Source organism: Clytia hemisphaerica, unplaced genomic scaffold (genome assembly GCF_902728285.1).
Source record: "Clytia hemisphaerica strain Z4C2 unplaced genomic scaffold, Clytia hemisphaerica genome assembly, whole genome shotgun sequence".
In the NCBI taxonomy this organism is placed as follows: domain Eukaryota; kingdom Metazoa; phylum Cnidaria; class Hydrozoa; order Leptothecata; family Clytiidae; genus Clytia; species Clytia hemisphaerica.
The window spans coordinates 437,535-455,458 of record NW_027104391.1 but is presented as its reverse complement, the minus strand read 5'-3'; the positions used below and the strand labels follow the sequence as shown (position 1 = coordinate 455,458).

Genomic DNA, 17,924 nt, shown 5'->3' with positions numbered 1-17,924 from the left:
AGCCACCATGCCACCACGTGCCACCAAAAGATTTTTATACCACAGTGGAGCTATGAGACTCACGTCTAATATATATCAATCTCAGCTCTTCTCAGAGATACATTGGAAAGATATTCCCAATTCAAAATTTCGTGCCATTATAAGCATTTCGTTTGATTTTACTCGTCTGATGATGTTTTTCTCACACCAGATTTCATAAATGTATTCGCTTGGTATTCTAGCATTTATTTTCAAACTTTTAGCCAGCAAAAGTATGATCAGAAAAAGTTAGAGAACTTTTTAGAAATAAGACTATTAATTATTTTTCAAAATCAGAGTCCTTCGAGTTGCCATGACAGTTGTCCTTGGCGGACAAAGCCTGTACATCGATTGTTTTCTGAAACAATAGAAAGACAATACTCCGCTCTCCACCGTTTCATTCGATGTTTATCCAGGGTCTCTAAAATAAATCCATGCCTCCAGAAGAGAACAAATGGTGGAGAGCATCAAAATAATGCGTGCACATTAGTTTTACGAATTACGAGAAAGGTGTATTCAAAAACTTTTTAGACGCATTCCGACAGTTACATCAATATGCCTTCTTACCTGTCTTTAAAAATATAGATAAAAGTAATCACGGAAAAGGACTCGAAAAAAAAAACATAAGTGTGAGAACAGAGTAATCAAACTCGTTAGAAAAAATACCATTAGAAGTCATAAAAAATCAACCTGAATAAATGCAATTGAAATTCCAGAGAACTTCATAATTCCCCAACCAACATTACATTACTATGTCAAACTCCCATCACATAAATTTTACAATTACGTCAGAGTAGACTACGCTCCCCACCCAAGAGGTTAATTTGGAAAGGGTAATTATATTTTATTGTTCGCTTCTTTTTTAAAGATTCGCCGGGTTGGAAAACTATGAATTTCTTTGTACATATTTTACCTACCCCAAATATTTAGGAGGCTGAGTTTTAAACGAATCGTCAAGTTGAAACGAACGATAAATGTATCGAGGTCTGTTTTATTTACCCCCTGGTGACTTAACAAAAGAGACTTAACTCGATGTTACAATCCAATTATTGAAAGTTTGTCTCTGCCTTTTTATAATGAGCGAGGCATACGTTCCTTGATTACACAATTTTCATATTGACATTTTCGAGGCATTTTGATGTAACTGTCTGGCCGGAAATTAATCCTACTTTGACAATATGTCAATAATTCGTGCGCACTTTAGACTAGCTACTGTACAACTAAATTTCTAAGTTCAAAAGTGATTAGCTTTAGACTATTCAATATTAGTGTACACTAACAGCCTTACTTGTCTATACTAAGATCTACAACAGATCTACAGTCTTATCTACCATCAATCACAATTTTAGCTTCTCAAATCTAAAATCAGCCTCTCAGATTTGGAATTCGGCTTCTCAGATTATAATTTCAACTTCTCAGTTTTATGATATCTTTTTACTATTAAAGTTTTTCTTCTTCAAAAATTAAGAATTGATTATTTTGCATGAGAGGTATTTTTCGGCCAATCATCGATTCTACTTTTCAAATTTTTACTCTCAGCCTTTCAGCTTCTCAAATCAGCTTTTCAGCTTATATTTATTCCCAATAGCATTAACTCAGGCATCAACTTGATTTAGAACACAGTTATTCAATTTGAGAAGTTATAAAGTTAATCTGAGACGCTAAAAAGATGATCTGAGAAGCTGAAAAGATGATTTGAGAAGCTGAAAAAATGATTTGAGAAGCTGAAAAAATGATTTGAGAAGCGGAATAATCAATTCTTAATTTTTGAAGAAGAAAAACTTTAATAGTAAAAAGATATCATAAAACTGAGAAGTTGAAATTATAATCTGAGAAGCCGAATTCCAAATCTGAGAGGCTGATTTTAGATTTGAGAAGCTAAAATTGTGATTGGCCGTAAAGGTACTGCCATGATTTTGCTTCTCAAATCATCTTTCCAGCTTCTCAGATCATCTTTTCAGCTTCTCAGATCATCTTTTCAGCTTCTCAGATCAACTTTATAACTTCTCAAATTGAATAACTGTGTTCCAATTCAAGTTGATGCCTGAGTAGTTAATGCTATTGGGAATAAATATAAGCTGAACAGCTGATTTGAGAAGCTGAAAGGCTGAGAGTAAAGATTTGAAAAGTAGAATCGATGATTGGCCGAAAAATACCTCTCATGATCTACAGTTACAGCAGTTTATTAAAAATGCGACTGAAAAAAATTATAGTTATATAGAAGAAAGAACGTAAGAAAGAAACCAGAAACCAGAAAAAATATAAAATTTTACCTTGCCAGCTTTCAAAAAATTGTTCCGGAGGATTTCCACATGTTGAAGATGCTGCTGAATTTCTTATAAAGATAGATTCAGCTTCACAAATAAAGAAAACTTGGAGCTGAAAAAGAGCAAAGATCAGATGAGAAATCACAATCCACACGCTCAAAGTGTCCGCCATATTTGTTTACACTGAGAGGTTCGATTTTCGATTTCCCATTTCTCTATTTCCGTCTTTTTGCGCTCGCATCTGCGCGGAATTTTTAAACCGTCTTTCTTTTGTTCTTTTGATTAGATAAATTTGAATAATTTATACTTTTATATTTATTTTCTCAGCTTAGAAAAAAGATTTATAGACACTTCCTGGTTTGACACTTTTAGTGTACTAACTACCAAGGGAAACAAAATTTGAAAGAAGAAACGAAAGAAAGTTTTGAAAATCGCCGAGGGCCGTAAACGCCGAAGGCCAGAAAATTAGGAGCCATTTCTTTAAGCAAAGTTTCCCGCATTATTTTGACTTGATTGTCTGACCTCACGTAGGATAATCATCTGTCCTTTTTGAACGTGTAAGCGAGACAAAAACAACAACAACGCGGGAAAAACTATCCGCCATATTTCCATGCTTCAAACAACTCAAAGTTGTCTCAAAGTTGTCTCTCGTACAACACTTCTTTTAAAGTATTTATCCTGTTATTTATACACCCTTATAACTTTATTTTCATAATATAGAATGGTTCGAACACGTGCTGATAATTGTTCAAGAAAAGGTAAATTTAATTTATTTTGTCTTTAAATTATTTTTGTTAATTTCATATTTTAACCACCATTTTATTTGCTTTGGGCTGGGTGTTCATAAAATGGCAGGTCTAATCCAGGCTTAATTAATCGATATTATTGATAATCGGGAGTAATCGATAAATAATCAATAAGTAATCTATGGATAAGATATCGATTATCCAACCCTTGAAAACTAGATCCGCGTACTGCCGGATAGGTTATTTCCTGGAAATTTTGCTGGACCTCAAACACTGATCCATTTGCATGTGCAGATATGCAGATATGTACATATTTTTACTTTAGCGTATTGACAAGACCTTAAAAATCAAAGCGCTGTCTCACAGGAATTGAATGACAAAATTTGGTTGGTTGATATTCTGGCTGCTGCACGTTCGCAATCCATCATTTGGTCTAATTTTAAGTTTTCAAGTTTTAATTAATTGTCTTGGGAACTTGAGAGCTAGGAACATTTATTTGGCGAGTTCCTGTATTTGTACGGAGCCGCAATCAAAAAAATCATAACAACACTCAATAAAAAATGGCGTTTGTGTCTTTTCTCACTTTTTTAGCCTAGACGATGTAGCAAAATAGTAAGTATAAGCACACTGGGCTTTTAATTGGCTGAAAAGTTTTTTTGCGTCGGAAAAACTTTTTGAAACTATCAGCAATGATTGACAGTCTAAACTTAAACTCCTATATGAGGATTAGAAACTAGGTTAATTTTACCTCTTTTATCTTTTCCTTGACAACAATACAATGCTGACAAGTTGACACAACATATGCGTACATGTACATTGACAAGTAATCCCTGAGAGAAGATTTTATAGAAATCTGCAACAAAAACGAAAGTGGTCTTTTCTACTGATTGCTTCCCAGCCCTCCAGTGTAGACCTAACTCTTCATACAAAAATTACGGGAAACGCATATTTGGACTTTGTACCCTATGCTGCACTCAAGCACTTGGGTCAAAATCCCGCAAAGGCGGGACAAAAATCAGTTTTTTGAAGTTTGCAAAAAAACGCCACATAGAAGATCTTTCAAATTCAGTATGTGAATAGAGCAGTAAAAATTACAACTTTTCTATTTTTCCTTTTTTTGCAAAAGTTCTAGTAATGAAAATAAAGGGATAATGTTTATTGAATACTATCCATTGATGATCCGCGGCACTATCGTAAAGCTAGAATCGCTTCGCTTACTCTTCGCTTGAGAAAATGATTGACAGATTGAAGTTTTTCATCCCCGCGATGCGCGCCGCGCGGGAGCTCGGGCACTCTGCGAGAGTTCTTGGCTCAATCCTCGGACCGCGCTAAAATGGTAGACTGAGCCGTGATAGATCATTTCGATGGAAGTTGTTGGAATGTTTACAAGGCTCTTGACAGAATATTGTTTGTTTTATTGTCAATGATGACAGTGCCGTTATTAATTTTGTTAGATCTGACAAATTGATGTTTGTAAGTGCACTTTATAGTTTTGATTCCCATTGAAGAATCATATTCTGGTTTTCATGTTATTAGATGCTGTTTTAGAGCTTTAGAGCTACACTGCCCTCCTTCACAGCTACTTACCAAATTTCCAACAATGAGGTTGTCGCATTTCAAATGGCCCATTTTTTTAGCACCCGTGGCCTTTCAGTGCCTTGCACGACAGGCGGCTGTAAAATCCCACCCTTCATATATTTGTTTCAATCCATGATCTGTGGCTTAGATTTTTTCCTATCTTCAATTTACTGAAGAAAGCGGGAGTTTGATAGGAGAGTTAGATTGTCAACAAAGTGCCGTAAAAAATCATTGAATAAAAGAAGAACTTGAAATCTTAAATATTCTCATTTTGAAGAATAGGTGCAAAAAAGTGAAACATAGAAAAGTTTCATTTTTCATTGCATTAATCGAAATGGGGGATTTGGAAATTTTCTATGTTTAGTTTTTTGCACAAACCCCTGTAACTATGGGCAAGCACCCCGTTGCTAACTGTTGGCTTGAAATCAGAAATAAAACCACCCAAAACGAAAGAAAAATCGGCCCGTACTCAAAATCCCGTAATCTTGATATACAAGTTTAAGTCTATACTGATTGACCAAAATGTTAAATGAAAAGTATCCAGCGCATTTTTTATCTTCTTACCTTCTTCATCATCAATGAAGCACTGAAATTATACTGAAGTTATGCACATTAGATATTCTTATAATTATTGATATTCACTGAAACACCGTTTGTTGTACATTGCGGTGGAGTGTATGACGTAACTCGCGCTGCAACTAACTCACCTTCTGTTGGAAGAACATATTAGGCGTTTTTGCGATACCACCCTCGAAGCAGCGGGCGCCTCTGTCTTTCCACAACTCTTTCCACCATTTTTAGATATTCAAAAGGGCGCCATAATCTTGGAAGATAATTTGTTTTGGTCTCCGGCTTTGGGAAGTAGTAATGTTTTTGGTTGTTTTAGATGGAAAATGGTAAGAAACTAAATTTAAAAGTGTCATTTAGTTTTTGCTGGCTTATAGAATGGCTGGATCCTGGATGGTTTCCCTAACTGTCTTTGTTGTTGCAAACTTTTCTGAAAGCTTGATTTCCTAGTGTGACTAACTGTCACGGTATCGATTGTTGATAGATGAACTATTTGATCGATGATCAATCAATCTTTGATCAATGATTAATTTAATCAAAGTATAATCGATACATAACTGATAGACAATTGATGAGAAAATTGATTGATGGATGATTGATAAATAATCAAGGTTTGAAAAAATATCGATTACCTATTGATTATATCGGATAATCGATATCTTATCCTTCGATTACTTATTGATTATTTATCAATTACTCCCGATTATCGATTATATCGATTAACTAAGCCTGGGCTAACGTGATGGCAAACCATAAATTTGTTTTGGATTTTTGCCTTTGAAAACCTGGCTCGAATATGCGCTGAAGTTTGAGTCATGTTCGGGACTTTTCAAAGTTCAAACTCACTAAGTGAAGTGCCCTGAAAAAGCTTTACACTGTGGGTCATATGTCAAGCTGGTTATTTTGTTTATGCTAACCCCCAACCCCTTCAAAAATATCACTGTTCTCAGGTAATGAAACTTAATCTCAAGATATTTGACCCTCCCCGTTGTTTTGTCAACCATATTTACTTTGGCTACAGCTCGCATAATTCCTATCGTTTATGCTAGAGGTAGAACTTTTTTTAATCAGGATGTCATGTCGAATAATTAAAAAAATCCAAAAATAGGATGATGTGACAACAGATGAATCAGATATCATTTATCTTTGGAAGCCATAAGGTAGCCTGGGAATCCAAGCGTTAAATTTTGTTCACGGCCTAGTTTATGATATCTTTGCTGCTTGTTTAACGTTTGGCACAGGTAACACTCCTGCAGGGAGATTTTTCCGACTGCAATTCAGGTTCAGTCTGATTGGCCAGATTTTTTGCGTATTACTTAGCAGTATTTTTGCGCGCATTTTGTTAATTTCAATGCGCGCACATAATTTATGGAAAAAGCTGACTCTGCTGGAAAAAGGAAAACAAATGAAGCTTATGAAAAAGTTTTTATGGTAAGTTGATTATGTGTGTTTGCATGGGTTTCCAAAGTTCAGAAAGTCTTTACAACATTATGTGTCCAATTAAATCTACCTGCACCAAGCTCTAATATCTTAGCACTTTGTGATGTGAGTTATTTTTTGTTGGACCTACCCCGGTGGGGTGGAGGTTCTATAAATTCACCTCTGTCCGTCCGTCCGTTCGTTACCAGCTTTTCTCGAGATTGAATCATAGGAATCATTTGTTTTTTGGTACAAAGGTGCAAAACGATGGTGGCCAAAATGTGACGGAGCCCAATTTTCGAAAACAAATGGGCAAATTTGGGCCAAAAAACGGCTAAAAAACGGGTTTTTTGGACTTTGTGAAAAATTGGATCATTAATTTTTTCTGATTTTTTGCATGAAAGTAGGGTACCATCATAGGTAAAAGATGGCTCAAGCAGATTTTTGCAAAAAAATTTATTTGGCTTAAACAACGCATGTTTATCTATAAGAATCACTATTAATAAGCATACATCAATGTTCTTAGTCAAATTACTCAATTTTTTTATGAGATAGATGTTTTTTTGCTCACGAGGGCTTACTTTTGAAGCATATGTGTGTTGAAACATGAAATTTTGGTTGCTTGGCATGTTTTTAATAGAAAAGCTGATAAAATTCGATATTTTTTTATAAGCATATTATCAATTACTTAGGTATTAGCTTTTCTCGAGATTGGCTCTTTCATTCTTTATGATTTTTTGCACAAAGATGCATAGCTATAAACCCTCGAATGTGACTGAGCCCGATTTTCGAAAAAAAAATGTTTTTGGGCAAATTTGGTCCAAAAAACGTTTTTTTTTTATAAGAAACAAATGACTAATTTTAATAAATCGTCACTATTTGTGTTCTGAATGATTGTTTAAAGGCAATAGCGCTATACTTATAGTAGGGGTCCGATTTGGTGGCACTTCCATGGTATACTCTGAAATACATGCTGATGTCAGCCCGAAAGCTGATTGGCTTAACCGACAGTTATACGTGGTTTAAGAGTATAGCTATAAACTTTGTTATGTTTTCAACAGTAAACGAAAGTGAATGAAGACAAAATGTAAACAAAAAGATTGCAAAGAAGTTTTCGAAAAAATTCGCAATAGAATGTCTTCATTTAAAAATAGACACACTCGATTTCATATTTTTTTTCTTTCAGTTTTATGTAAGTTTTTTTGTGTTGTTGTTGAGCATTATAGTAAATTATATTCACTTTTTTGAATATATTTTTTGGAATAAAGTCACTTTTGGTTTTTGTTATGATCCAGCACTCCTAAATCAGTCAGGAACAATTGCAAATTAGGCTATGTTCGCTGATACTGGCCTAACTTGGATACCATGGCTTAATTAAGCCAGAAATTGTAGCCTAATTAGGCTGGAAGGAACAAAATTCCAATTTTTGACTTGGATTTCAAAATCCGCGTCAATATTTAGCTTTAAATGTCAAATACACGTTGTTGTTTTTTATAAGGAACACGTTTATAAGGAACTCGAGGCTGAAAATGGTTCAAAAATTAAGGAATTGTTAAGGAACTGCTCAGGCTGAGAATAAGTGGATTTGAAATTGATCTACCTTATTGGGACTAATTTGACCAAATTTTGATCTTTCAAGGGGCAAAAAGTTCAAAATTTCCTATGTAGTAAGGAACTTGATAAGGAACTTTGAGACTGAAATTCTCTGTAAAAATTAGGAACTCCAGGCTCAGAGCAAAGTTAAGGTTCCTTATAAAAAAAAAACGTGTACTTATTTATTTGAATAAGTTCCGAATGTTTTTTGGGTAAAATTTGAGCGGACTGAGAAAATATTCAATTTTTAAAATATTATGCTGTTTCAGCAAAATTGTGTTTACATATATACAGCAGTACAGTCGAAATTATTTCAAGATTAATGTAAACAAGCGTAATCCGAACTTGGGTTTAGAAACATGTTTTATCTATATCTATTTTTTATCTTCATAATAAACTTGTTTTGTACACTTTTAGATTTTATAAACAACCTTGTCAGCTATAATAATATATAAAAAAACGTAAAAAAGACCTTCCTCAATTTAAATATTTAATCAATCTATCAAGTGTAAATTTTAATAACATATCTTTAAAGGGACATTAAAGTAGTAAAATGTAAACATTGCGCGAACCACGTGTCATTAAAAAGAACAATCAAAATCACGTGTCCAAAACAAACTTGTAAAACAATTGAACAATCAAAATTAGCCATATTTGGTTTGATTTTTTATTTTGACATGTGACATTTGTTTTGATTTTGTATGCTGCATACAGTTTGTTTACAAATTTCGCAAGTACTGTTATGTCCCTTTAAGATCAGCAAAACCAAAAGACTATACTTTTAAAGCCAACGATAACAACAATATATTATAATACTATTTTTTTTTCCTTTTTCAGACAAAAATTGGCGCGCTGCATGTAGAACTTAATCGGCTTAATTTGGCTATCATAGCCAAATTAAGCTAATTTTAATAAGATAATCACATCTTTTCACTCCGCTCTAAAAAGAGAAAAGTTTTTCGCTTTAAATACTCTTCTTAGTATAAGTAACAAGTCCATGTAGCAAGATTGACGCGGATTTTATTTGTTCTCAAGATATTTAGGTTTGTATATTTCATATATCCAAATTAAGCCATTAATATCCTAACTAGGATATAAATTCTGGCCTAATTAGGCTAACATCCTAGTTTGGCCATCATAGCCTAATTTGCAATAGTTCCTGACTGTAAATACTCCTCCGTATGGATGTTTTTGCCAATGCTAGATCAGCATTTCATAAATATACCATGCGTCGTTCCCTTTAACCTTCATGCTCATGTAGATATCAATTATATATGTGTTAAATGCATAACCAGGTAGGTCCATAAAAGTATCACTTGTTTTTTCTAAGATTATGTGCTTGGATTCCCAGGCTAGCCATAATACAGTTAGCTACACTAGCGCTCCATCTAAGATATGTAACAAAGATTAATGCTATGAAAGTGCTACAGCCTGCTTTAGCATTTAATTGATTCGCGAGCAAAACTTCTATTGTGTTACGGGATTTATGAAAAATTACAAAATTACAAAAAGACTTGTATACTGGTTATATAGTTTTTACAGATTAGAATAACTTTAAGAAGTTGGAATAAATTCACTTAACAGGTCAATGTATTTTTCCTGACCAGAAAAGCTTTTTGAGGAGCTTTCTTCCTCACACTAATGAAAATGTGTTTTCAAATGAAATATTTTTGTTTATTCTACAGCTGTCGCTTCAAAGGCTCCGAGGAAGAATTTCAATGCAGGAGGAAGTAGTAGTTCAAGTTCTGCTGCCGATGGTTCACAAAATACCAGTTTCAATGTTGTCAATCATGCTAAAATGTGGCCAGCTCCAAAATGGCAAAAAGGTAAGTTTATTTCATATTCAGAAAGGATTTGATTTTTCTATTTTCTAGTGACTTATGTTTTTTATGCAACATTTTCTGCTTGGGACTTTGTATGTGAGAAATAAACAAATATACTGGGTGACCCAGAAAAAGGTATAAGTGTTTGATGGTTAACTGTGTCCAAAATAATGTGAAGTTTCAATGAATTTTTTGCCATTGTAAAGAGAAAAGGCAAACTTAAAATTTGGCAATTTGTTGTTTAGAAATGGCTAGCAAAACAAGAATTAGTGCACACTTAAAGTAAATGGACCTGAGATTGAGGTCTGAATCGATAATAAACAATCATCGAGCTTGCAAAATCATGTGTTAAAACGAATCATCAAATCAAAATTGTTCTATTTCTCAATAGACTGTCTTCCTTAAATACATAATAACTAATTTACATAAAAATATTGAAAAATAATTGAACTAATGATCTACATTTTTGATGGATTAAATATTAAGTTTCTATTACCTCCATAAGATCAGCAAAAATCTTAGTATAAAGATCTACTTTAATATTTATTAATCCTCGAAAAAAATAAACAAGAAAAACAAAACTTTGAGACATTTTTAAAGCAAAGATTACTCAACATACACAAAATCTTTATGCTTTCCAGGCATCGGGTCATTTTTTCAAAAACGAGAAAACACCAGCAACGAAAACGAAAGTTCTTCCGGAAGTAGTTCGGCAGCATCTTCGCAAAGTCCGACAAAAGACGAGCGAAAAGAGGAAACGAATGACGTCATCGTATTAGAGGAGAAAACTGATAATTCTCCCGACGGTGCTACAATTGACACCGAGAATGCTTCAGACAAAAACGAGAACACTTCCGACAAAGAAAACGATAAAGATATTAACGATAATGAACTACGGAAAACAGTGAAACGACCCAGTGGTAAACAAAAAGTGAGCGTTTCAGGAAAATCTCTCAATCAATCGAATAAAAAGAAACGGAGAGTGGTATTACATGATAGCAGTGATGAAGAATAATTTATGTTAATTTATCTGACACAAGTACCATTTGTATGGTGTAAATGGAAGGCTTTTCTTCGAACTTTGAAAAAATGAAATCAAATATCATGTCGACTTTAACTCCCTTATGGTGATGAAATCGAACTATTCTTTACTTACATGAATAGATCCTAGAAAATGCAGTTTTCAATCGATATTCCAACATTTCTTTGAGGAAAAAGCCAACGTAGAAATAAAATCCAAAGCTCTATAAGGAGAATTATGGGTAATGCAAGATAATTTCATTAACTAGTTTTCAATTTTGTACATTTTTTCAGTCTAGTATCATAAAGGAATTTTTTTTATCTTTCTTCTTTTTTTCAATTTAGGGCTGAAGGTCTTGGCTTCGGAATTTTTCACAAATTGTCTCTCTCAATTTTATGGCTTAACTAGGAATCGCAGAGGAATCCCAGAATACATTTTTCCTTCCAAATCTAGGTCTATCTTAAAGAGGTTGATAACAAAAAAATTAGGATTAATTTATTGAAATTAGTTCTTTCCTCGGCAATACATATCAAATTAAAGGTCGTTCAGTAGTGACCTCTAGGGTACAGCTAAGGTTTTTTAACCAGTTTTTTCTTGAAAATTAAAAAAGTGCAAAAAAATCAAAAAATAGTTTGGTAATTTATATTTTAGAATTATGATAACACTTCTTGTAAACTTCAATATATTCAACAGTTATTAAATTGAAAATATAATGAAAAATTATTCAGTTTTTAAATTTTAAACCGTCTACTTTTTGCCAAGGCCATTTTCTGCTACTTTCAAAATGATTCGCGAAATTTAGTCCACAAAATTTTCAAAATACTGGCTCTTGGATTTAAAATCTAGAAATAATTTTTGGTTCACAAAATCTAATTATGTTTATTTTTATGTCGAGGTATGTGGGTGTGTATGTTACGGATTTGGCTGAAATTTGGCACATTGAGTGTTTTAAAAGTCATATACCATTGCAAGGATAGCACTTTTCAAGGCATTTTATAGCGAAAATGGGTCCTTAATATTTTCTTTCATCAATTTTTTCCCCGAGGGCCTTATCATGAGGCTCTGAGTATGATAATCTACATAAAATCCCGCTTCCAACGGTACCAAGAAAGTTTACGAGGAATTTTTTTCTACGTTCACCCCGTTTTATTGTATTTAGGCCAAACTAGCATATTTTCAGTCAAAAATGACTAATTTTTCGCACAAATACATAATAGATAGTAGTCTGACAGAAATAAAAGTTGACCTTGAAAAAAATTCCGCGTTAACTTTCTTGGTACCGTTGGAAGCGGAACTTTATGAAGTTTAACATACTCAGAGCCTCACGTTGAGGCCCTTGGGGAAAACATTTATGAAAGAAAAGATCAAGGACCCATTTTCGCTATAAAATGCCTTGAAAAGTGCTATCCTTGCAATGGTATATGCCTTTTAAAACACTCAATGTATACCCTCAAAAATCTGGGGTTGGGGGATTTCCCAACAAACATTTCTGGAAACCACAATCAATTAAACAGTGTCATCCATGATATGAAATGGGTCAAGTCCAAGGCGAAAGCCCTTGGGCGAAAACACATGGGGATAGCGCTGACTTTCATAGACTTTGAATAGCTTTGAGAGGTTTTTAGTATATCTGATGACCAGTACACTGCTCAAAAACGTATCTTCTTTGGGGCAAAGAAGTACACTTCAGGCTTGATTTCACCAAATGTTTTCCCGAAGGCCCTCATCATGAGGCTCTGAGTATGATAATCTACATAAAATTCCGCTTCCAACGGTACCAAGAAAGTTTACGCAGAATTATTTTCTACGTTCACCCCTGTTTTATTGTATTTCGGCCAGACTATTAAATCTATAAATGGATCTTTTTGATACTATTAAATAACAGTAACTGATTCGAAACTGGGAATCGAAACTTGACGAGCAAACCTGATTAGAACTTTGATCTTTAATGGCAATAGTTAAATCTCTGATATACTAATTTAATTCGATATAAAATGCTATTGTTACCAAAAATCACGTAATCTTGAATAAGAAAATTCTGAGATTATTTTTTGGAATAAACATTTAGTTGTCTCCAGGCAATTTCCATACATTTTTTATTTGAAAAATTTCCATGATAATACCCATGATTATGATGTAATAAATATTTTTATATTTATAAGCATAGCGCTTATAAGCATGGGCCAGGCTGTTATTTTTGCTTGATAACAATAGATCTATTGTTATAGAACAATGGAAATCTTAGCATATGCCCAGCCTCATTTCAAATCAACGCAATGCTTGAGAAAAGAAAGGTGTACAGTATATAGACGAGGAAAATTCTCAACCGAAACTCAGTCACGGGGATTTCTCTTTGCAATGGTACCCATCATTCCTATTGTATTTTTTTAATTATCAGACCGTCACGACAGGTATGATATAAAAAGAAAGATATTTAGTTTCGTGTTATTTTCCTCATTCAGAAGGTATATAACGAGGATGCTTTTTGAGACTAGACGAATCTACGGCACTACCAGTTTTAGTTCATGGTAGCCACCAATCATATTAAAGTCTGCCTCAAAAGTATGTGGACACTTTAGTTTTTTGACCTTTTCTCAGCTATTACTCGTGCTGTGTTAGAAAGTAATTTACCGTTTGAAAGATATTTTCAAGGAGAATAGTCTAAAGTATAATTTTCTTTTGAAAAATGTTTGTTGAAAAATGAAGAAAATGTTTCGTTTTTCTACTTCTGAAATTTTCGTTATTGTTTTTTGGTGTATGTTGTTATCAATTCCATTTCTGTATTGATCTAGTGAGTAGAGAAAATACCACACGGTCAGGTTAGAATTGCAATGCCAATTGCTCCTTGTTTACACCCCTGTCTCACAACCCCAATGGAGTGTTTTCCTCAGTGGGGATAAAAATTCTATTGCTCCAGGGCTAAAAGATCTAGTGGAAATTTTAGACGTTGAATTTCTAGTGAGGATGAAATCAAAGTCAAGATCCTAGTGGGGCTGAGATTCAGGGTATTTTTTCAACGGGGCATGAAATTTTTGCCGACTTTCCAGTGAGGCTGTGGTCCAAGCGGGTTTGTGATACAGGGGTATTTGTTTCAATAATTACTTTTCATAGCCTTGAACCATATCCCTTTAAGTGCAATTGTCGGTTATATCATCAGACAAAGCCCTCCTGTAATGCCCAGTTTGAGTTAGAAATCGTTATTTTTGGTCTAGCTCGTAAGTAGCAATTGGATCGGGCTTCACGGTCAAGCAAAAAAATAATCAAAAGTGAGTCTTTTCAGCGAGATTTTAAGCTAAAACGTAAAAAAAAAAATGCAAAAATTTGACAAAAATCCACTTTTTAAGATATTGACCGTTTTTAGACTACCAATTCTTGCAAATATTAGCGTGCAAGAAATCAAGGAACTTTAATAAAATTATTTTACTTAAGTTTCTTGAAGAAATTATATACTGTGCTAGTTGTTTGTAATATAATACCAACATCTAACGTCATATTTGTTTATACAAGTGACTGTATGTATCAAAATCACATGATTTATACGTTTCTTTGGTGTTTATATTAAGGCGAAAGCGAAACTATGACATGAGAGAGAAATTTTAAAGACTAGTTTAAACGCATGCAAAGTTTATAAAGCAAATGGACATTGTTGAGTTTAAAATTTTGATTTTTTGGAGGCTTTTGGGATTGTTTTATAAAGAAAGTTCATAATACATCTAACCAAAACTTGTTAACGACCGTCCAAGTTTAAATTGGAGAAGACGTATGAATTTAACACGTTTGCTACGAGTATACTCGTATTATATGATTCAAAATACCAACATCACTTCAAAGGGCCACAACTTTTGATACGCAAACTTTTGATTGCTTTTTTAATGGATTTTTTATATGGAAGTGATATTCTGAGTCGATCGGTATACAATTTAAAGGCATTTAAAGCAAAGCGGAGGCTACAGGAGCCTGATGAAGTCAAAATTTGAAATTTCAATAAAACTCCAAGAGGTCAATTTTTCGCATTTTTCGATTTCTGAAAAGGTCTCGGCAGTGAACGTGTTAAGAGTTGTGTGTGTGTACATCTTTCCGTGAGGACACCCGCTGTTTTCTGATTAGAAAGACTGTTAAGACTTATGGAATGTAATCAAGCTATTACATTATTTTTTTAGATAAGAACCAGTAATTCTGGCTAACACTGGGTTGTTCTTAATCTTTTAGAATTATCAAGCTTAAATGTTCTTACAATGTTCTTAATACACTTAGTTTTTTTAGTTTAAAACTTAAAAATGGGTTTAGAATAAGTACTTTCTTAGTAGTTTCTGAAATCTGAGGCTCAGATTGTTCTTAATTAGTTCTTAGGTTTTGGCTAGTTTTCAGCCTCGTGTTCTTATAAAATTGTTCTTATAAAAAAGCATGTATCAGCAGTAATGAATTTTGTTCGTGACTAGGTTTAGGGTGAGATGAATTTGGAGCAGGTTCAAAAGTCAGAAAGTGACACTTTGAGTAGTGAAATGATAGCCTTACAGTGTAGTTTGATTTCATTTCTTATTTTGCTGAAGCCAACTGAAAACGAGTCTGAAATGTCGAGACAATATGCAAAACAAATCAAAATGGGTGCAAGACAAAACTATAAGGATGCACCAGATCTTTCCTGTCAGACCCTTACAGTGTATCTAGCTAAAAGAAGACCTAAAAGTTTTAGTGCATTCTATCAAAGGTGCACCCTTACAGTGTTTTTTCATGGTCTCAAAAAACCTACCCTTAATGGCGGCACATGTCATGGGTCATACCACGATTCTACAAGAAGTTGAATCTTTTTATTTTTTTCAGGTCAGATTTTTCTAAATCGCTTCAGTCACACCACCGTCCTCAAAAGCACAAATACATTTAAACGCATTAATTTTATATGAACTACAATTGGCTCTTTTTAGTTCGATCTTGAAAGGACTGTGAATTGTCTTCGGATGAATGAAAGTCTAGAATATTGGGGAGGGGTATTTTAAGACCATAGTCGCACCCATTCGCACGTAACGGTTCCGTATCGCTCCGAAACGAAGCCGTTCTATTGGCTACATTCAAGTGTTACGTCACTTCTAACCAATAGAATGGCTTCATTCCGTTTCGGAGCGAAAAGGAACCATCACGTGCGAACATAAGCTAACTAACGGATTTGCGCTCCTACCTGGGATTTTGTAGAGGTCTGCGGTTCAGACTAATGCAAACATGGTCTAAAACGAATTTCCAGGTAAGGGGACCATAGTTCGAACTACAAAAAGTTTACAAAAGAATGAGCTTGAATTATAGAGAGACGACTGGTACAAAAAATTAAGTAAACAATATTGAGCAATCAAGAAGATATACTATCAATATGCACCAAGTAGGACAACATGGTGATCAACGCTACAAATATATTGCAGCACCTGTATTTCTATTCATATTTGTTCCAAGTATGATTTGCTTGATTTTATGGACACTGGTGTTACCAGCTCAAAATGCTAATCATGATCTAGAACTGGCTGGTCTTGTACTATGGTGTGTATGGGGCTTTATCATCAACCTTGGATCTACTTTGGCATATGTGTGCTCCAGACTGATAGAATCAGAGCCCCAGTCACATTTGGTCATTTTGATTTGTTGGTCTGAGGTGGGAAGCATGTATTGTACTTTATTTAGTACATCGAACCATAAAGAACATCCTATTTTGTATAGCTTCCAAAAAACATTTCTGGCAATCACTGGTTTTAGTTTGTTGTTGTTGATCGCATCCAGAGTTTCTTATAAATACCTGGTAACAAGTTGTGGCAGTCTCGAACGTATTGCCACCACGCTGGCCACTCTCGTTACCGTATCATTTGCCTTTGGATTCTTTGTCAAGAGTGATTCGATAGGAATAGCGCTCTTCATTTTCTTTGTACCCTCATTGATAAGTTTGGTTATGATTTTATACGAATACCGAATGGATGATGGTCATTTTTACCCTGAAGGTGGATTGAAATTTAGAACCGTTTTATGGTTATATATTTTATTTGCAATTCTTACAGCTCCTCGTGAAGTCATTGATGTTATTGGCGTTGAAAATGTTTTGGCTGTGAAATATTGTTCCAGAATCTCACTGTTGAAAGCCATTGTGACTCCTCTCATGTTGGTTTTTTCGCAAAATGAATTATTGGACTGTATCTTATCTGGATGTTTTGGTATTTCGATTAATTTTGACACTCTGATGGAGTGTGAAGAGAATAATGTTCTTCAAAAAGACAATATATATCACCCTCCACCGCGGAGTTATGGTTCTTTTCGAACAATGACTCCGGTTTTAGAGGAAGAATACTTCAATGAACATGAAGAAGAGATTTCTGAGGGTTTCGAAAAAGTTTATCGGGATGGTGAGCTGGAAACTGTCGTTGAAACGTGAAATGTAAAATGGACAATAGCTCTAAATGAGTCCAAGTAGATCCTTGCCTTTTGAGGCCGGCAACAAATAGAAAATAGACTATCTTCCTTGTTGTTTAACATTTTATTTCGGATGTAAGGTTCCAGTATAATATATTCAAAAAGTACAAGTTATGAAAAGTATAACGATTTACCCAAACAAGATCTTTCCATCGACATAAACTATGGTTGTGTCCTTTCAAAAACAGATCATCCTAGTTTAAGCTATACTCTTTTTGAAGTATGTCGACTGGAGGAAGGGGATGGTAAACACCCCTGTCTCACAACCCCGGTGGAACTTTTTTCTTCAGTGGGGATAAAGACTCCTATTGAAATCCTGGTGGGGATGGTTTTGGAGTGCAATTTTCAAGCTTTGAGTTTCAAATGGGGATAAAGTCAAGGTGAATTTCCCAGTGGAGCTGAAATTCTAGGGTATTTTCTAGGAAATCTTTCCAAATATTTCCACCAGCAG

General features: G+C 34.3%; 2 protein-coding genes across 2 annotated transcripts in view; one reads left to right on the top strand and one right to left on the bottom strand.

The window, feature by feature from the left end:
* The window catches only part of LOC136819932 (laminin subunit beta-1-like), a 50,230-nt gene extending 47,746 nt beyond the window's left edge, over nucleotides 1–2,484 (bottom strand). The window contains exon 1 of the mRNA XM_067076173.1: nucleotides 2,292–2,484. Coding sequence (XP_066932274.1) covers nucleotides 2,292–2,457 — 166 coding nt within the window. The 5' untranslated portion in view covers nucleotides 2,458–2,484. The remainder of the gene's footprint in view (nucleotides 1–2,291) is intronic.
* Nucleotides 2,485–2,856: 372 nt separating this feature from the next.
* Nucleotides 2,857–11,428, top strand: LOC136819922 (PCNA-associated factor-like). Its single transcript, XM_067076164.1, has 3 exons — nucleotides 2,857–3,043; nucleotides 9,874–10,014; nucleotides 10,653–11,428. The coding sequence occupies exons 1-3, from the start codon at nucleotides 3,007–3,009 to the stop codon at nucleotides 11,024–11,026; spliced, it is 552 nt and encodes a 183-aa protein (XP_066932265.1). The 5' UTR covers nucleotides 2,857–3,006; the 3' UTR covers nucleotides 11,027–11,428.
* Nucleotides 11,429–17,924: the final 6,496 nt, after the last annotated feature.

Excerpts from the sequence above, each read along its gene's own strand:
- LOC136819922 (XM_067076164.1), top strand. The coding sequence starts at position 3,007 with ATGGTTCGAACACGTGCTGATAATTGTTCAAGAAAAG. Across the intron at positions 3,044-9,873 it reads TGATAATTGTTCAAGAAAAG|CTGTCGCTTCAAAGGCTCCG; the intron begins GTAAATTTAATT and ends TTTATTCTACAG. Across the intron at positions 10,015-10,652 it reads AGCTCCAAAATGGCAAAAAG|GCATCGGGTCATTTTTTCAA; the intron begins GTAAGTTTATTT and ends TATGCTTTCCAG.